The sequence below is a fragment of the Trachymyrmex cornetzi genome, unplaced genomic scaffold (assembly GCF_001594075.2).
Source record: "Trachymyrmex cornetzi isolate Tcor2-1 unplaced genomic scaffold, Tcor1.1 scaffold11, whole genome shotgun sequence".
Classification (NCBI taxonomy): Eukaryota; Metazoa; Arthropoda; class Insecta; order Hymenoptera; family Formicidae; genus Trachymyrmex; species Trachymyrmex cornetzi.
In genome coordinates, this window is record NW_017295653.1 from 2,479,719 (window position 1) to 2,501,040 (window position 21,322).

At 34.4% G+C, this 21,322-nt stretch overlaps 3 protein-coding genes across 8 annotated transcripts in view; 2 read left to right on the forward strand and 1 right to left on the reverse strand.

Moving 5' to 3' along the window:
* The first annotated feature begins 531 nt into the window (after nt 1-531).
* Kyat (Kynurenine aminotransferase) lies at nt 532-4,439 on the forward strand. Of its 5 annotated transcripts, none has more exons than XM_018510388.1 (8): nt 532-577; nt 2,178-2,302; nt 2,401-2,551; nt 2,778-3,014; nt 3,086-3,329; nt 3,410-3,576; nt 3,657-4,007; nt 4,105-4,439. In XM_018510388.1, exons 1-8 carry the CDS (start codon nt 536-538, stop codon nt 4,159-4,161), a joined length of 1,374 nt encoding a protein of 457 aa, XP_018365890.1. In that variant the 5' UTR covers nt 532-535; the 3' UTR covers nt 4,162-4,439. The 5 variants fall into 5 exon arrangements, with proteins under 5 accessions (XP_018365890.1, XP_018365899.1, XP_018365926.1 ...); XM_018510397.1 differs by lacking the exon at nt 532-577 and adding an exon at nt 1,804-1,925; XM_018510424.1 differs by lacking the exon at nt 532-577 and adding an exon at nt 1,938-2,031.
* A 52-nt stretch (nt 4,440-4,491) lies between these two features.
* On the reverse strand, nt 4,492-7,235 carry LOC108762108 (UPF0605 protein CG18335). Its single transcript, XM_018508941.1, has 9 exons — nt 7,098-7,235; nt 6,796-6,934; nt 6,443-6,533; nt 6,143-6,318; nt 5,939-6,054; nt 5,692-5,710; nt 5,513-5,585; nt 5,041-5,266; nt 4,492-4,778 (listed from the first exon to the last, which is right to left on the reverse strand). Exons 1-9 carry the CDS (start codon nt 7,136-7,138, stop codon nt 4,709-4,711), a joined length of 951 nt encoding a protein of 316 aa, XP_018364443.1. The 5' UTR covers nt 7,139-7,235; the 3' UTR covers nt 4,492-4,708.
* Nucleotides 7,236-7,855: 620 nt separating this feature from the next.
* LOC108763205 (uncharacterized protein DDB_G0284459) overlaps nt 7,856-21,322 on the forward strand; it is a 41,656-nt gene continuing 28,189 nt past the window's right edge. The window contains exon 1 of one of the 2 annotated variants that reach the window (XM_018510645.1): nt 7,856-8,027. In XM_018510645.1, the coding sequence (XP_018366147.1) occupies nt 7,953-8,027 (75 nt within the window). In that variant the 5' untranslated portion in view covers nt 7,856-7,952. Of the gene's footprint in view, nt 8,028-13,693; nt 13,891-21,322 lie in introns of those variants that run through there. The other variant, XM_018510638.1, reaches the window with a different exon arrangement.

The following is a 21,322-nucleotide window of genomic DNA, read 5'->3' on the forward strand; positions in this document are numbered from 1 at the left end:
TTTAAGGATTGATTTTGCTTCGTATCATCAGAATCCTGTTTTCTGATTGGTTGCAGAGCGTCGTACGACGCAAATCGGATGCAGGGTGAATCCAACAATACTGATAACGCTTATCAGCATCGTTTGTCTTCGTTTAACATTTGACAAACAACAAGGATGAAATGATTAAGCGTCGTGAGCGTGAATCGGACCGCGGCCTAATATGACAAAAAATGGACAAATGTATATTAATCTGAATATTTAGATTTCACACGATAAATACGAGACTGTACGAGACAAAAAATATAAATTTTTGGACTCGTTCAGACTTGTTCGAGTCCCAATATTAGTTATGGAAATTCACTCAGAGTTGACGGTCTATAAGAATATTTTATTTATGCCCGTCGAAAAGGCGCGCGAAAAAAGCGGAAAGGGGAGATTGGATTACTCCATCCGTCAATACGAAGGTGGACTACTAAATGTCTGGAAAAGTGAAAGTAGTTGGCCTTTTGCTTCTCGTTGTTATATTTCGAATTGAAACTGTATCAAACCGAACATGTCCGTCGCGAGAAACGTTACGATTCTCTTTGTGCTCTCGGTAAGTAAAACCTGTTATTTAATTGTTCCAAAAAAAGACTAAAACAAAGGACGACAAACGAGATTTAAACAGTAGTCGTGCAAATCAAATAAGAAATTGATCTTGATCTACATTATTTTACAAAACAAAAATAACGAATAGATTTTATTTGATATTTCTAATCTCTTTAAAATCTCTTACCATCATGATTTCTACAAAATATCTTTATTGCGACATTAATTTTTCATCGAGTTTAATCTTCAGGGAAAAGTTCGGCGAAAATAGCGCGGCGGAAAAATGACGGAGATTAACGAAACATTCCCTATATCTACTTCATCGATATGAAATTGAATTTTTTCTAAAGATTGCGCCATGAACTTATTTCTTTTCTATCTCTGAGGGCGACTTTCATCAAGCTCAGTTAACTTAACTAAGCCGGTTAGTCCATCGGAATTGACCAATCGCATTTGTCATTTTGTTTGAAGACGAATGGCGATTGGTTAATTCCGATGGACTAACCGGCCTAGTTAAGTTAATTGACTTGGTGAAAGTGGCCTGGTCAACATAATGCTACAACAAAAATATTTGAAGCATTCTTTGCTTAGTCAATTCATAAAATTCTTTCTTCTTATTAGCCAATCAAATGCTTCAAAGTATTTGTAGTGAGACTTGACCGCACCCTGCCTCCCTCTCTACTTTTCCCAAAGCCGGGCTTTTGCCAGCACTTTCGGGCGACTTAAATTGTAGCGCAGTACAAGTCGATACGGTCGCTAGCATTTTGTTGCATTTTGTTTCGCGTTCGTTTAGAGTTTGTCATTTTATCTCACCATCCAACGTGAAGAACCAGCGAAATCGAGTACACACTTCTAATCCTCAACGATTTGAATTCGTAAACGAACAACTGCGGTTATTTTCCATCGCTTTCCATTTTCACACGAGTGACACTGAAAAGTATAAAATTATGTGAGTATAATGCTCACACATTTGCATCACTATTTGCTTATTGAGAATTATCTCAACTTTTATGTAAATGGAAATAAGTATAACATATGTTATTTGATATCGCGTTTCTCTTGGATTAATTCAAAGTGTCTTAATTAAGGTGTCTTTCCATGCATCGCTCGTCACGTCGCTCATTTTTAACGATGAAAGTCACGTGATTGAATGTTAGAATTTTTATTGGTGACAATTTGCTCACGTGATATTTTTGTTGCTTGAAAATGAATACTGAATGATACATAAAAAAGTACCGTTAATTGGAATCGAAGTAATTATTTATCAGTTTAATCTATGATTTGCTGGATTCATAATCAATTTAAAATGGCGATTTGCCCTCGCTAGAGTCAAGTTTCGCGCCATAATGTATTACGTAAGTTTTTATCGCAATGATAATACACTTTCGACAATTATGACGACAATCCAGATCATTCCACATTCCTACCTAATTTCTGCCTAATTCCTGCTTTTTCTAATAAGTACACTCTTGTGCTCCGAATTATTGTACTTGTTGTTATCATTCATATTTTAAGCTCCAATTAAGAATAATTATCGTGTGCAATTAAGATAATTATAGAACGCAATTTATCGTATTCATTAAGATTTTTCTTACGTGCCTATTTAGATGCTAACGAGAGTCTGTTTTCTGACGACGAGTAAGACTGTTTCAGTCAATACAGTAAGAAACATCGTCGGAATGTCGAAGTTTGACTTACCAAATCGTTTGAAGGGCAATGAAAAGTCCGTCTGGTAAGTAACATTATTTTACAGATATATTAATTTTATAAATTTTTATGTAGACCGATAAAAATTCATTATTACATATTGGTTATGTTTTGTTTGGTTAGGGTCGAATATATCCAGCTCGCTCTGCAGTACAAGCCACTGAACTTGGGCCAAGGCTTTCCTGACTATTACGCACCAGAGAATGTGACGAATGCTCTGGCTGCTGTCGCTAAAAGTGCCAATCCACTTATGCAACAGTATACGAGAGGATTTGTAAGTAATAAATATTCTATTCTCATTAACTTTTGAATTGTTTCGTATCTTATTATATATAATTTATTTTTATCTTTCATTAATTTGATAGGATCATTAACTTGATTTTTATGGAACATTAACATAGAGATAGTACTGCAATTGTTATCAGTAACTAGCATCGATAACATTATCTATGTATGATAAAATGAATTTTACGTCACTAATGTAAATGTAAATATTGCAGGGTCATCCAAGACTAGTGAATGCTATTGCAAAGTTTTACTCCAAGCTTATCAATCGTGATTTGGATCCAAACAAGGAAGTACTGGTCACTGCTGGTGCTTACGAAGCATTGTATTCTAGTCTACAAGGCCATACTAACTCTGGAGATGAATGGATCATCATTGAACCTTTCTTCGATTGTTATGTACCTATGGTACAGTCTGCTGGAGGAATTCCCAGATACATAGCATTAAAACCAGTAAGAAGTTTAGATAATAAACGCAAGGAAGATACTTTTTGTATTAAATATATAATGTTATGTACTTGTAGAAATCTACATCAGGCACTGTTACCTCTGGCGATTGGGTATTCGATAGGAAAGAAATGGAAGGTCTTTTCAATGAGAAAACTAAAGGTATCATCATCAACACTCCACACAATCCTATAGGAAAAGTATTTACGCTGGATGAATTGCAATTTATTGCCGATCTCGCAAAAAAATGGAATGCACTTGTTATTTCTGACGAGGTTTATGAGCATATTGTTTATGAACCGTACAAGCATATAAGAATAGGTAAGGGTTGCCTTACAAAAATAGTCATACATGATATAGTAATTTTAGAATGGCTTCTAAAAAATTATTCTTTTAATCAGCGACATTGCCCGGTATGTACGAACGCACAATCACGATTGGATCAGCAGGGAAAACGTTCAGCGTTACAGGTTGGAAAATAGGTTGGGCCTATGGCCCAGCGAATTTGTTGTATAATCTGCAAGTGGTACATCAGAACTCTGTGTATACTTGTACTACACCAACTCAAGTAATTAATTAAATATAATTTTTTAAATTCTATAATGTTTACTCTAATAAATTAGTGAATTACTTTTGTTTTAATTGTAGGAAGCAGTAGCTATCGGATTTGAATTGGAAATGGAACGCTTAGAGCAACCGGACTGTTACTTCCGCAGTCTGGCAATGGAATTATTACCGAAGCGCGATTATATGGCGAAATTCCTCCGAGAAGTTGGCATGGTACCGACGATACCCGAGGGTGGATACTTTATGCTCGCTAATTGGTCTGCATTGGAAAACAAAGTAAAACTGCATGAAGAAACGGACGAGAATAAAGACTATAGGTTTACTAAGTGGATGACGAAGAACGTCGGTCTTCAAGGTATTCCTCCTACGGCATTTTACGGTCCTGAACATAAAACTCTAGCAGAGGACTACGTACGATACTGTTTTATAAAGGTAAGTGCGTGCTGTAGCGAAGATAAATACAACAACTTTGATTAAGACAACAAACGACTTTGGCGTTTGTTAAACATCGATTATTACATTTTAACAGAAAGACGAAAATTTGAAAGCAGCCGCCAAAATCTTGAAGAGATGGGTATCCCAATAATTGAGACTATGTACATATATATGTATATGTGTTTGTGCATAATATGTATATTTGATGACTATTAAGTGCTTCGTGCACTGATTAATTTTTCGAGTATATTTTATGCTATTCGAGCACATCGTGTGCACGACAAATGTTATTGATATAATTAGGAAAAATTTTTATAATTACTCTGACTAAGGGCGGTATTCATAGTCCATTCTTATTTCAAGACTGTCTTAAATAACGTCTTAAGACGGTAATATGATCCTCTGATTGGTTCGTGACTTTTTAAGACTGTACTTAACTGTCTTAAATATAAGATCTGACTATGAATACCGGCCTATGATTTTTATACATATTTAGCGCCTTAAATTGATCAATGTTTCTCAATATTTTATATTTGTGATATTCAATTTACAAGCATATATAAATTTAGACATTGTAAATCTTTATACATTTTGATGCGATATAAGATTTAATTGATTTTAAATGATCTTGAAATATCTATCAATTACTGTCATAATTGATAACGATCGACTCAAATAAGCATTGTTGTAAAGTTAAATTACAGGTCGAAATCTTTTCGAAGCCATTTCTTAACATCTTTGGAATCAACTCCGAACGTTTTACCGCATCTACAAAGTAAAGGCGTTGTTGAAAAAAAAAAAGTTGTTTTCTTGTACTTAGATCTTTGGATTCTTGGATCCCTGAGTCATCCTCTTTCATTAGACTCTCATTATTAGATTCCAACTCTTCATCCTTAGATTCTGAGTTTTTGAATCCTTAGATCTCCAGGTTGACATATCCTCTCCTTTAATCCTCATGTATTTCATTCATAAATTTATGTCATAACCTAATTAGTTGTGTTCAATTAATTAATTAATTAATTAAATTTGCCTGAACATTGCTCCAGGAATATGTCCAAAATAATTCGGTATCATTCCAACGTTTTTATGGTAGATTTCAGTGGATTGGACAAGTAACGGAGGTTCCGGATAAATCGTCGTTATTTTATATTTTACACTTTGTCCTTTTTGACTCTTTGCCAAACTGTATAATGCATCGTCATGTGACGGAATAATCGATGTTTCAAAATAGCCGTGAGGAATATGAGTCGCGTATCCTTTGTGAAGTATATTTGATATAATAGGTATATTTTTCTTTCAAAAATATCACATTAAAAAATGTAAAAATATTTCTATTTCTATTTTATAAAAATATAAAAACGTATCAAACTTTTTGAATTTTTTGCATAAAGTATTTATAAGATTCACGAATTGTTTTAAATAAATGTAATATAAACTTATTAAGCATAAAATTATTACTGACAATGAGACAAATATATACGACCTTACTATTACTTACTTACTTTTCGCGTTTTCGAGAATAAAGGAATACCATGTGGGATTTTGTTTGTCTGAAAATTTCATTTTATTCGATTGCTAATAATCGTGCGAAAACTAAATTTTGAAGAAACGAAACAATAAATTATGTTATTTAATGACAGAAGGCAAATTCTTCATTGATTTACAGAAACAATTGAAATGCTTCATTAATATTAGTGTTCCTATAATTATTATAGGAACACTAATTAATATTAGATATACAATTATTTTAATTGTCGTTTTGTAATAAATTTGATTTAACAAATTATAAAAAATTTATCTTAATGATGTGATAATATATATAATTTTAAATTTTATTCGATAATTTAATTCTATTTCTTTTCGATATTTAATTTTATTTTATGATTATTTATACAAGTAGCGTAATTTAATAATTTTATATATAAAACGAAGATGTATCATTTTTTGATATTTTGCATTTCTTGTTGGATGATAAATTATTCATCGTTGCTACATATTCAGGTCGCACAGTAAGCAAAGGTAATTTAAATGAGGTTTTAACTAGCTGTAATAATAATTAAATTATTAGAAATTAAAGAGATATCGTTCTATCATTAACTTTAAAATTTTGACGATTATTTAACTCTTCTCACCAAACGTTCTTCCAAATTCCGGGGCTCGGCTCGCCCACATTGCACATTGATCGTTCTCCTCAGCCGATCTAAAGCCACCTTATTTTGCAATTGTTGTCGTTCGAAGTCTGCGAGACCTTCGGTCGCGTGCACCGCGTACCTTTGTCCGAATCTAATGTTCGATCCCGGTACAAAACCTACACAATGCCCAGTAATCAGTTAAATTTTAAGGAAAACTCGTACTACAGCGACGCAGACTCATGATTTTGGACGCATATCGGAAGTTTGTACAGATAAGCATTACAAGGAACCGATAAGCACCCTCATATCCTGGCAACATGGGATGAACGAAGAGAGAATCAGTCCTCTTGAAGCGGGTATTGACCACATCAATGTCGCTCTTTGATGGTCGCTACATATGTGTTTGAAAACGGATAAAAAGTAATATATATATATATATTTTTTTTTTTTAATTCCTTTATATTTATTTACTGAATATTAAATGTTCTTAATTTGTTTTTAATGTGGCTCATAGTCTTATTTATTTATATTAATTTATTCTGATTGAGCTATATTATTATTTTATATTTTTTATCTTATATATATTTTCTCTTATATTATCTTATCTTTTATTTATTATGTTATCACCAAGTAAAGCACTGCATATCATTCACCTCGCAATCGGTAACTGCACGATCAGCTAGGATGAGTGTTTTCGCATGATTAATTGTAGGATCGAGCAGTAGTTTATGTGTGGCTTTTGCGTACGTTTCACCGTAATTGAATCGATACTGCGGACAATAACCGGAATATCTGAAAAGAATAACCGGACAATTTTCTTGAAATTCCCAAAGTACTCTACATACGGCACCGTTTCAAATTCTTAATATAATAAATTATTGAACTGTTAAACAAATCACTTATTAATTTTTAATTCAAAAATAGGACTGATTGGTTGTAGGACTTAATTTTCTACCCTGGGATAAAATGAGGATCTGCCGTTATTAAAAGATCCATTTCAGCAGTTATGTTGTGAAATTAAAATTTCTTCAAAAAATCTGTCGAAAAAAAGCAAATTACATTTTTTTATTTTGTACAAGAAACATTTTCTCGTGTTAACCTGTATAATTTTAAATGCATGCTGCCAAACAATTGAAGTACTAGTGACTTCACTCGTTACGAGCCTCTTTGCAGCGGTTTTCGTTGAATAAAAGAATTAATGCGGGTTGAGAGATAATCGACCGGCAAAAGGGGAGATAGGGATAACGAGGAGAGAGGAAAGAGAAAGAGAGAGTATTTGTGATAGAGTAGGGAGAACACGTCGTGCGTATACTTAAACAGGGGAAGGTGCGTGATTATAGTTTCGCAGTTCGCTTTCCAGTTTTCACGGGACCACCGTGACGGTAAGATGTTGTATTAACGAGTGCCTCTGACATAAATCTTTAATTGCTTAACATCCGATATTTGTGTGTGTAATTGCAAAAAAAAAATATATATATATATTAAAAATGAGAGAAAAGGCTTGTATTATGAGAAAACATAGTGCGGGAATAAACACGATTCATTCTTGGATGACAAATGTCAGCGGAAGTGATTTATAATTCAAAAATAACTAATACAATATGAAGAAAAAAGAACTATTTTAATTATGAAAAAATTCAAGAGAGACTAGTGATATTATGTGGAACAATTTTATGAATTTTTGTGAAGTGTTGTATTGCGATTGCATTTTTGTTTATGTTTAAAATGATGATGGAAACGAGAAACTCGCTGATTACGTGATTGAACAGGTTACTAAATTATTTAGAAAAGGAGATAAATAGAGGCCAGAATGTGGTTCCGTCCAGAAATGAGTTCCATCTTTTACGTCGAATCCTGTGAGACTATAAAAGTGACTAAAGACGAGGTAAATGACTTATTTATGCTTAAGCTAATAACATTTTAATGAGACCGATAGCAACTAATTATATTTCTTAATTGACAGTATACACAGAAAAATATGATTTTGTTACTAAGAAATGATTACTAAAAACTTCCTTTTAAATAACAGTTATCTTTAAGAAAGAATATCTTCTCGACAATCGTTTTAAAATATCCTATACTTATTACACACACACAAATTTTAGAAAAACTTATTAAATATTCAAAACAAGATTACTTATTTTTAAAAATATAAAATTTATTGAAAAAACGACTTTATATAATAAACAACTCGAACTTGTTTTAATTTAATAATCTTGATTAAAGTATTAAACTTGCTAGGATTTTTAGAATATATTTTGGATAAATTTGATGCTTGTAATGATAAATTTGCGTATATACGTACTCTTGAAATACTTGAAACAATTATTAATGTAGTACGTATTTTTCTATGTGTATTAGTATTAGTATAACGACATATTAACAACTCTGTACGTGTTTTGTTAATGAGCGGAAATAACAGGAAGAGAAAACAAGAGAGATAATCAGGTAGAAGGAAATATGAGTGACAAATTAAGATTTGTGGAAAAGTGGAAATTCCACCTACACTGAGGAAACGATAATAATAGTGCGTAACAGGAAAAGTGAAACTTATGGAGGTAACACTTAACGCCTGGCCACGTTTATGAATTCTCCGGATATTTCGACAGCGAGTGAGAGTGGAAAAAGTCATAAAATTACCCGCATTACAATTATTCAATTCTATACCTCGCTGAAATTTTAATCTATTTGTTTACGTAATGCAAAATACAGAGAATTGCTTGCTAATGAAAGAATTAAATAACATTCCATGAAGAATTAAATGCTATCCCTAGCAGCAATTTATTGGCGATACTTTTGGCTGAACGTTGAGAATATATTTGGCCAGTATTATGCCAATATAAATTTTGTTATTAGAGTCCTCTGATTATTCTACAATATCCATATTTCGATTAATATAGTTTTTACAAGAAAATGTCATGAAATTAAATATTCCCGATGCTGACTCATTGAGCATTAATTACATCGTTTACTTCTGAAGGGAGGGTTTTGACCTGGCCAGATGCATACCAGGTGAACGAAATGCAGTTGCATGTGTGCGACAAAAGATACTAATTTTCTCCGTTTTGCTTGGCGTTTGTTTCGCGTCCCCACAACCGGAAGCAACGTTATCACGCATTACTCGCTGCCAACCCGCGGTGTGGGTGTAGGACATATAGCGTCAGATATACACGATAAAAATGTGTTATTGTACGCTATATTGTACGCATATTATAAACAGAGATTTAATTTTAACGTTTTTAACCCAAAAGTCATTACGTGCATCACTTTAAATCGAAATCTAATTTACAAAAATGTTAGGCTTTCTACGAAATCGATATAAGTTCCCAAGATTAATATTTTATGTTAATTAAAGTTGAAAAATGTAAACGTTAATTGACTACCTGAACGTCTCTTCTCGTCGTCGTGTTACTTCGACGCTGGCAATAAATTAGTAGTCGGATATCAATGCGCAGATCGTTAATCTCAATGAATCAGAAGGTTAATTCATTCATCCTTCACAGACTCTCTTAATTAGAGCTTACCGTGAGTAAATCTATAAATATCAGGGCTGAATTAATTTATAGACTCTCGATATATAAACTCTTTGTTTTGCTGTTGCATCGGTTTTTCATATTTAAAATATTTAAACGGTTAAATATTCTCAGTGAATGGGAAGATGATATTTAAGAAACAAATTACGTTTTTTTTTCTATTAAACTTATTCCATTTAGATTAATAAGTTATATTTGAATCGTTGTTTTATCATCGAAAAACGCGGAACGGAAACTATGAACGGAAGCGGCTATAATGCTGCAATGCGCACAAAAACTTTGTCGACACGCGAGCGTTTCTCTGAATATCAATCATTTTCTCAGGGCTTTATAAGTAACAACTTCTCTGGACAAGTGTTCTTCGAATAAAAAAAAAAAAGACATTAAATTGGCGTTCACCTACTCTCTGTATACTTTGAATGTAACACATAATTGGTTTCAGGAAACTAAGGACCAAAAAAATTCACAATTAAATCAAATTGTTAATTTAAAGCTTAACTAAATCTTAGCAATAACGTAAAACGCTCGATAATTTGACAAAGCAAACAATAGAAAACGAGCAAGAAAGTTAGATTATAATAGAATATATATATTTAAGATACAAAATCACTCAATTCTCATACATAATACGTTTCGACTACACAGAGTCTTCTTCAGTTAGCATATAATTAATTAACGTAATAATCTCATCGCAAATTAAAAACTGAACTCAAATCATAATTATATCATAATCGACTAAAATGTTATCCCACCAAGATTATCGTCATGATGTTATACGATATAACTAAAACATTTTAGCCGATTATGATATAATTATGATTTGAGTTCAGTTTTTAATTTGCGATGAGATTATTACGTTAATTAATTATATGCTGACTGAAGAAGACTCTGTGTAGTCGAAACGTGTTATGTATGAGAATTGAGTGATTTTGTATTTTAAATATATATATTCTATCATAATCTAACTTTCTTGCTCGTTTTGGTCGTTTTCTATTGTTTGCTTTAACTAAATCTTACTATCGATGAAAATCCGTAATGCATTTTTGTAAAAATTACAAGAGACTCTATCGTATATATTTTTTAACAATAATAAAAATATGATTTCTTAGGAGATTATGAAGAAAATTGAGTAAGGAAATTCCTGAAGGTTCTTAACGATATTCAAAAAGATTTCAACATGACGCAGCATGGTGCGTGGCACGTGCGTGAAACATATGAGTCACTCGCATCCTGCAGGGTGTATCATAAAAAAAGAAAGGAGAAAGGAACACGCGGCTCCCCTAATTTCGTCACTTTAATTCCGTTTCTTGAATACCAATGGCTCTCGACATTTGCGACTGATTGCATCCGAGTATCGATGCTTCGCTTTGGATATCTAAAGTCGCGCACGTTGCATTATGTTAGTACAAACAATGAAGCGACCGCGAATGTGATGCGAGTCACGCCGATCACGCGGATGCATCGGACGCGTGCGTAACGAACAAAAGAGTTAGGAGACGTGGATACAAGGCGCTATGTGCCACCGGAGGATGACGAAGAAACGGCGACATCGTCGTCGTCGAAGAACACGCGCGTACATAATTTACTCGCGACAACGATCATCCGCATAATTTACGGATCGTCGAGTCGACCCTTTCGTCTCTATCGAACGACGAAGAAGCAGTAGACTTTCAGTTTGTCCTGTATATTTAGTGAATTGGAACATCGATTTATCCAGTGACATAATCCGTCGATATAATGGCAAATAATCTAAGCAAGTAATTGGATTAATAAAAGAATCACGATCATTTAATACACGAAAAAAATTTACTATATTTCCAATGAATAAGCATTTACTAAAAATAAAAAAAATTAGTTAAATTAAATTAATTTCGTTTTTGTATCAAATAAATGTATACATTTGTATACAAATGTAAATGTTTACATTTAGTAAATATTTACTTAGATTTATTCCATCAAATTTTTTTTTAATTTGATATTTTTTAAATGTATACGATAAAAATGAATTTTATTTGACATGATACTTATAATAGTATACATAATTATTGTAGATATGAATATATTTAATTTAATTTTGTTTTATATACAGCATGAGAATTTCTAGTATTTTTTATTTAAACTTCTCGATCAGAATTCTGATAATACATATATTATATATATTATAATCTCGATAAGAAACTGTCGCGGAATAAAACAGCGAGTGTCCCACGATTGATACCACGGAAATCAATCTGTTTCCAAGGTGGAATTCTTTCTGGTGACTTTCTCACACTCGCCAGTTCCAATGTGACCGCATTCCGCGGGGAATCCGCCTATCAGACGTAATACTTGGACGTTATCCACTGAAACGCGAAAATGACGAGAGATTTCGCGAGCGATGCGGCGATCGTGTGATCCGATCTTCTCAGGCCGCCAGGATCTTAAATTCCTCGAGGTGACGCGTGGTTTCTCCAGGAACAATGATGATTAAGGGTCGGGAGATTAGACTAGAGGAATCCACGTCGGGATGTGGTTAACGGTTACCAGAGGCTCTTGCACTCCTCAGCTCGACGCGTCATAAAGAATGAGCGATATTAACGTTTATATATACATGCAGGACGCGCGGCCGCTTCCTTCTGCATCGTGACTCACGCGCGCGTCTGCTGATCTCCTCTGGTAGACTTTATGGTGCTGGAAGCACCGTAATCCATAAACTTGCGCCAGTAGAATCGGTGAACACGACGGCTCACGTCGTTAAAGCCGCGAGGGCTCGTAAGGCGCTGAAAACGGTCCGTGCCTCGGGAACGCCGATGAAATATAGACTCGAATTTTTTCACCTTGGATCATTCTAAACTACGTAACAAAGTGTGTCTCTCGAAATCAACAAAAGGATAATAAAAGACGCGAAAAAATTACGAAAAAAGAGCTTGGTTTTTTTTAATCAATCTTGAATATTTTGGTAACATTTTCTATCAAGACTGCCCCGAATATATTAGAAATTTAATAATAAAAGCTACCATTATGTGTGTATCTAATTGTAGGACATACTGATTTCAAAGATCAAGAAGTCCTTCAAAGATTCGAGAATTTTAGTATTAAACTGCAGTCCGCGATTCATGTTCACAACTCTCATGAGTAGACTGCGGAACTTTATGCAAAATACTTAACTGAATGTTTTGCATAAAATGCATATTTTGCAATTTTGTAAATTTACAGATGGCAATCTCAATCTAATTAGAAATTTAATAATAAAAGCTACCATTATGTGTGTATCTAATTGTAATGTAGGACATACTGATTTCAAAGATCAAGAAGTCCTTCAAAGATTCGAGAATTTTAGTATTAAGCCGCAGTCCGCGATTCATGTTCACAACTCTCGTGAGTAGACTGCGGAACTTTATGCAAAATACTTAACTGAATGTTTTGCATAAAATGCATATTTTGCAATTTTGTAAATTTACAGATGGCAATCTCAATCTTTTTACTTCACCTTTTAATAACTCTTTAACGAACAACGATTGACTGCTAAAACTGTCCGATGGTTAATATTCAGTTAAGTATTTTGCATAAAGTTCCGCAGTCTACTCATGAGCATCATTTGTATTTGTTTAACATTTAACAACAAGGATGAAATGATTTTTAAGGATGAATCGGACCACGGCCTTAGTAGAGCTAAATACGTTCATATTGTTCCATTCTTATTCTTATTCCGCTTGGTCACATTATTACTATCGAATTTACCGACGATTTCTTCAAAGACCGTTTCAAAGAGGCCAAGAAAAAAAGTTGGATTAGGTTGCCGAGGCTGTCAAAGTAATTCCAGAGGCAAGGAAAGGTCAGATAGGGTTGCTTGGTAGAGAGGAAGAGAAAGGACACGAGGAAGAAGGGGGACAAAGGCCGGAGGAGGGATACTCGCGACAGCCACAAGCTCAGTGTAGTTCTACTCTTCGTCAGATGTGTCTCGTGGATCACCATAGAGATATAATAAATCTGTCGAATATAAAAGTGTTCGGAAATCTTCACGCGGTCGTGTTTATCGTAGAAAATAAAAGAAAGAAATCCTTGAATTTAGTCTGGAATAAATGCGGGTCGGCGTTTTCTGTCGGGAATGTATGTAATTGATATCGACACGCGATTATATACAATCGCGATCGTATGATCGTGTCGACGATCCTTTCGAGCGTGACGGGTTTCCATCGGCGACATTCGCATGACGGACGGCATGTCGATCTGAAGGTGAGTCGGAGTCGAAGAATCTTCAACCCTCCTCGGCCACATGTCTTCCGTTTACCGAGACTTGAAAATGCTGTATCGAAAAAGAAAGGAACTAATGATATATTATCGATGATCGAGTGTGTTGAGTGTCTGTCGCGAATACGTTTTGGCAAAGTAGGTGAACCGTCCTGGAATCAGTTGACAGATTTGGCACACAAAAATGAGTTATTTAAGTTGCACATGAATTAAGTGAAAAAATTATTTCTTCCATTTTTATTAGATCTCAGATTCTTCATTTATCGATGATTTTATCTCTTTTCAAAAATTAATTATTATAAATATTACTTTTAAAAAATGTTAACATAACAAATATTTGAGGTTCTAAATTGTAAGTAAAAAAAAGTATTAAATCTTCCTCTATCAATCGTTGTAAAAAGATTCACTTGCATTTTATATTTCAAACAGGATGTTTAGATATAGTTTTAATTTATAGATGAGAGTTAACTTCTTCTTAAAGAAGATTTTTAGTGTTGAAAAAACGTTTTTCTTATGGAAAAGCAAATCCCGTCACAGAAGTGACTAATCTCGAAGTTCAAGGAGTCAATGATGCGCGTTCGGAACCGGTCAACGACAGGTAGTCGAGACGTACTCGAGACGCTTCTAAGAGCGGCTTCTGAGAGCTCTTTAATTTAACTCGTCGTTTTTTTTTCCGCTTGTCGACCGATAAAGACGTGCCGAACGAATACATTAATACCTAATGATTATGGCTAATGTCCGACCGATTAATTTCGCTCGTCTGAGCAACTGAAGCAGTCCGGATGTTTCGCTTCTGTTTTAATAGTAGTATCATCGACCGGATAATTGCGCTCGTTTAGCGTTAATTCCGCTCATGATTAATTCCACTGGCGTAAGGAGCAGTCTCGTAATTCGTGCGCTTTTATTGCGACGAAAGCAAGCCGCCTCGCGGAATAATTGCGAGGGGGATTTTGCAGCGTTAGTCGCGTTATCTTTCCTTCAATGAGCATATAAACGCGTTCTATTATAATATTATATAAAGCGCCCACGTTTCTTAAGACGCATAACCGATGCGAGCCTTCTGTCCGTGTAACATGCCAAAGGCGACCTTAACGTTTAATTAAAAATAGCCGACGCACCGAGAGTCTTCGATATAAAGGCGACGTTAAATAAGGGTAGCACGGCATTTAAAACCTACGGAATAACTATCACGGATCGAGAACCGCGTTCGCGATCTAATGAACAGGTAATGGCTTTCGCGTAACTAATGAAGCTACGTTAAGTCGATCGCGTTTTTTTTTCCTTTCTCTCTCTAGTCTCTTTTACCTATCTATCTATCTATCTACCTTATGTCGCGCGTCTCGTTTCTAATTGATTCCCTAACATTCATTCGCGTTGTAATTGCGCGATTCGTTACGGCTGTTACGCAATCCTGTTTCGTCCCAGTACAGTGTATGTATGTTTGTATGTATGTACGAATCGATGACTCGAAATTACATCGCGATCATGTAATCACTTGGCATCCGTACTAAAAAAAGAAGTACTTAATTTTAAGATACTAAAATGTTTCATTTTTGCCTCCATTTTTAAAACATTAAAAAATGTTTTAGTTTGAAACATCTTTAAGTGTTTGAAAAATGGAGGCAAGAATAAAACATTTTATCTTAAAATTAAACACCTCTTTTTCAAGTACTGTCAATTTGTTTGCACCCAGATATATCATGCATTTTCAAGGATTGTAGAGAAATTAAGGAGGTTGTAAGGCAAATGCAATATGTTAAGAACTACTTGAAATAATTACAGACTATTCTAAATTTCATTTAATAATAATACAAAAAAAAATAGAAACAATTGACCATCTGGATCAAAAGTTATTTAAATAAGTAGTAATATTTTTTAAATTTGTACTCTAATATAAATATATGAAAATGTATTATAAAATAATGATAAAAATCTCAATTTTTTAATATAAATACTCTAGGAATTCAACAATATTTTTGTAAAGTTATCTTGAGATGCAGACATTAATTGTTCAGTAAATAAATAAAATTTGTTATTTGTTATAAACTAATGGTGAATCTTAATGAAACTTTGCATAAGTTATGTGTTTAGTACTTAATATATTTATATAAAAACATTTAGATTCTTCTTATTATTTTAACAATTTTTGTTTATAACAATAAAACTAATAACAAATAAAATAAATAACCTATAAAAATGTGTTGCTCAATAAAACCAGAATGTTATGAACACAACTTTCACATGTATGTAGTTTGTTTAAAGCGAAAATATTAATATATGTGTTTTATGCCCTTACAACCTCCTTAAATGTTAAGTATAACGCGATATTTGTATTCATGAAAAACGGAAGAGGAAGAATCTGCTCTGATATTTCTGACATTGGAAAAGGAGAAAATTAAGCTTAATTTATAACGCGCATACGGAGTATAATTATGTAAGTAGCTAGTATGATTATGTAATTAGATTTTTCTTAATGTAATTTTATGTTAATGTGTCTGTAATAAAATTTTTATCGATAATATTATGTTAATACGATTTTTCGTAAAATATAATTTTTCATAATATGATTATTATTTCATAATATAATATTTTATGATATAATGATTTTTTATAGTATCATTTTTATAAAATGTTAGAATTCTCAAGCTAAACTTTCAGCCTGGACGGCTTTTAATTCTTTACTCCCAATGGAAGTATTATACGTCCTCGATTCCTGTATGAATGAGCGTAAATTGATTCTCATGTCGTCGACTTCGTCAACATGTAATAGAAAACAGAGTAAAGACACGCTCGCGGCCTAACCGTTAGTCATTGTTATGCGACATGACGTAGAGTATGGGTGCGCGCTCGTTTTAGCCTCGTTAGGAACAATTAAAAGCGGCTCAAGACTTAATTGGCGCGACTGCCAAAGGCGCGTCCGTTTTTAATCGACGTTTATTAAAAAAATACTCGCGCGTGCGGCTTAACGAACGAGCGTTTCATTCTCGTGGGAGACGCACCGTGAAAATGCACACCGAAGAGAGACCCAAAGAGAAATAACATTCTGAGCCTCGTGTAGCGAAAATGAGAAATAAAGGACGCGATGAATTTGCATATCGCCACGATAAAATTACAGATATCGCGCGACAGGACTCTACGGAAACAAATGACACAAGTACATTCAGCACAGGCTTGAACTCCATTTATAAGAAGTTCAGAGTGCAAGTGAAATAAGTCCATTAGGTTCGCTTCGAATGCAGCGTCTCTGTATCCAAAGCCGAGCTTATAAATTACGGGCTTGCCGGAGCTGTGAATCTTCGTTTATATCGCGCGTGCTTTTCTCGAAGGCTAACGACCTCGCCTTCTTCTTCCTCTTTTCTTTTTTTAACGTATTCTTGAAATGACAGACTTTTGTATCCTTTCATACGTTGTCCCACAATAAAGATTCTTTAAGCTCGAACTTTCTCGTCGGGACGTCGTTTCCGCCGTTCTCGGCGTTTTCGAAAAAATCCCACGACGCTTATCCCACGAGGCGTTAACGGGCCTTTACCGTTTCTTTACGCCGCGCCGGGTTTTTCGGTAATGAGGACATGTTATGCAAATCGACGAGATATTGTAACTGTCTCGTAAACGGTACGCAAACACACGTCGTCCTTCACTCTCGGCTCGCATTGCTTCGCGGAGAAACGAGTTCTATCACATATACGCCGCCATATAATTCCTCTGTTAATTTACTATTTCCTTTGTGGCTCGCGGAATACGTTAAGAAGCTATGCGCTACTTTATTATCTTATATTTGTATTCGAATGAATATTCTAGTAAAATCAGAGCATCTCTCTCTCTCTCTCTCTCTCTCTCCCTCTTTCTCGGGAAAATTTGCAACACCTATCGGGAGCGATAAAGAAGCAACTAAATTGGAAAGTCCTATCTTATCTCGAGATCGAGACCGACTCTAATCTTTATGCCCCCCTGACTTCTTCCCCGGATAATCCCCGAAGTATTTATAGTATTCCCGCGTTCATTTCACGGCTGGTTATTAAGCGGATAAAATAGCCGGTACGATGGTACCGATTAACGAGTCACGTTTCCCCGGAGAATATGCCCCCATCTTCGGGAGAACTCCCGATAAATCAGGACCTCTCGGCTTCGTTCTGCCACGAGAATAACTTATCTCGCTCACAATGCCCTGCCCGCGTAATTCCTGAATATATCCTTTCGAACACGAAGCAACAAATTAAAGTTCCTCGACAGAAATGCGCTGTCCTAGGCTCCGATCGGTCGCAGATGATCTGCGATAAATCATTCGTTATTATCCTAGTGCTTTAAAGCAGTGCTATCCACTGCTATAGTGATTCACATTTAATATAATAAAAAAATAATGTCTTTTTATAATTAAATTATAAAAAATGTATACGTACAGATTCGAACAAAAATTACATATATGCACTGAAAAAAAATACTAAATTTACATTTGTTTGAATAGTTCTAAGTTAATATTTACTAAATATAAACATATATTTGATACAAAAAGCATTAATTTGATTTAATTATCATTCTTTTTATTGTAAATTTAATATTATTGTTTACTTAATATTATTCAAAGAAATATGTATCAACATTTAATAAATTTTTTTTCATTATATATATATATTTTTTAAAGACTTGTTTGAATTTTGACATACGCAGAGATTTCTCTGCAGTATATCAAGCAATTATATACTGCGCTCTTGACATGAGCCTGTTTGTCAATAAATATAGATGTTATAAATAACATTTCATCTGATGCCAAAAATTTCTGAAAACCACGAGCGCATTAGTATTAATTAGTTACGATTCCCAATCCTCTTTGATGATGAGATTTCTCCAGTTTGTTCGAGATACATCCATGTATATAATATGGATGCACTGATTGTTAGATTGCTCCAATTCTCTTCTGCCAGATAATACGGATTGCCTCGTAGATCAATACCTCCGTACAATACGAGTATCTAGATAATATATCAAGGGTTCACCTCACCGAGTCCTAACGCAGCGATATCTTCCATTTCTTCCTCTTCTTCGCTCGAGAAGGTATTTCGCGATTACGTGCGAACGTGCATTTTGCTTTTTATCTTTATGGAGCAACAGATACATACGACTTGTAGTTAGGGAAAAAGATCAAGCTATTTTTAAAATAATAAAAAGTTTAACGTTTTTTTGAGAATCTGCGTGATTACGTTGACGTAAAGATCGAGATCCTTATCTCTTAACAAATAGTTCCGAGGGAATGGTAATTAAGTGCAAATTTGCTACCATTATTCACGAATTCCTTAGAAATTCCCCAACCTGTTGTAGTTACGCGAAATTGGCTCAACTGGAGAAATTCAGATTATTCTCTTAATAAATCGAGGGGAAGGGGGTGGACGGATGCCGCGCGAATTCCGATCGAGATTCCACTTTCCGCGAGGAATATCTTTCGTATCTCGCTATTTTGTTGTTACTGCGGGTATGAAAACGAGCATCAGCGCTTTGCGCTCATAAATAAGGCATAACCGGAGAGCGCTTTGCGCAGCGAACGTGGGCGAGGAGTCTTTATGCGCGCATATGTACTCGTATGCGCGATTTGTTGTTGCGAGAGGGTGGAAAAGCAAGCGAGGGAGCCGCAAGGAATTATCTATCTGGCGTGTATTCTTGCTTTGAGATGCGTGGGCGTGCGTAGGTATCAGCCCTGAAGAGAGATCATCAGGAAAGCACGAAGATAAAGAACAATATCCAAGGGGGTTTCCGATAACTGCCGCACTTTATTAACTTTACTATTTATCGTTTATAAACATTGTTTATTCCCCCATATCGCCACCATTTACCGCGATTATTATATGTTTTTCAGTTTGGTTCCTTTTTATTATTCATAGCTCTTACTCGATTAATTATTTCGATTTACATTCGATGTAATTTAATTATCTTTAATGGTTTATAATTTTTGTAGGATTTATTTATGAACTTTGCTTATATTTGCTTTTAAGTCATTTGTTTACTATATCGGCTATCAATTGCGACAAATATCACGTATGTATATACAAGTCAATAAGGTTTAAGTCAGTTTGATATTACTTAAGTCAACACGTTCGCATATCGACGTGTTCATACAAAGTAAACAACGGTTCAATTTGCAACGTCACTGGAACTTACAATTTTAATTCCTACCTTACAGAATATTATCAGATTACTAGATTGAAATACGTTAAACGAGACTACACGAGTATATATCTACACTGTTAAATTTATAATGTCAAATTATTGTACTCAATTTGAGTTATTTTTAATTATTTTTATAGGTCTCCACTGCGCTCCTATTCAATATGTCGTTAATTTAACTAAAGTAATGACGTTAAACAATTTAATTAAAAAAAATATATTTAAATTAAAATTTATTTACTAAATGCGTTAATATGGACGTTGTTCACTTTGAAACTAACTACAGAAATGGATTGATTTATATTTTAATACACACATGAAAATTGAAAATAATAAAATATTATTTAACTTGGGGACCATTTAATAATTAACAGTGAATGCATCGATATTTTATTTTTGCATTTTTGTTCGTAATGCGAATGAGCCTTGTCGTTCGTTTCCGTTCACAATATAATAGCGAATTTTCCTGATTGCGAGAAATTTCTGTGCGCAGCCCTCTCTATGTCGCGCCCGTGCGATTGTTTAACGATATTTTCAACCCGCACGCACACGTGAGGAGTGGGATGGCCGTGGGGAGTTACAATTGTTGGTACATTGTTACACGCGTAACAGGGCAGCATGCGCGCAGTAGGTTTTTTGCAAAATGCACAGCTCGCGGGAAAGCTCGAAAATTCCTACGTCCCTGATGACATTAATTTATCGCCGCGCGCTATTTGCGCAACGCTTTAACGTAACAACGGCGGCGGTAATGGCTTTATAATAGCAACGAAATCGTTCGCGCGCGCCGTGTATCGAGTTCAGGGCCGTTTCAGGATCTTACCGCGCATTTTTCACCACATTTGCGCCGAGCGAAATGCCTCTCATAAAAGCCCGAGATTTCGTTCCGCGTGTAGTCGTTCGTTTTATCACCCGCGAGCAAGTACAAGATCCAAGTTATTTACCAAGGTACAAAGTTAAGACGTTATTAATAAAAGTGCCATCGCGTCAAGTTATAACGTCATTACAGTTTCTTTATATATTTTTAACTATCAATGCCTGAATGATAAATTTATCCTTTGGTCTCAACCAAGATTAACTTTAATTACTACTTGTAATATATTTATATTTTTTACTTTATAGAAAGTTGTCGAAATATTTATATATATATATACATAGATTGTGCATAAACTTCTGAGAAAAAAGGTGTTTTTTGTGGAGAGATTTAATTTTGAAGCAATTTAAATATTTCACAATTGAATTTAATTATAACTAATATTTGTAAATG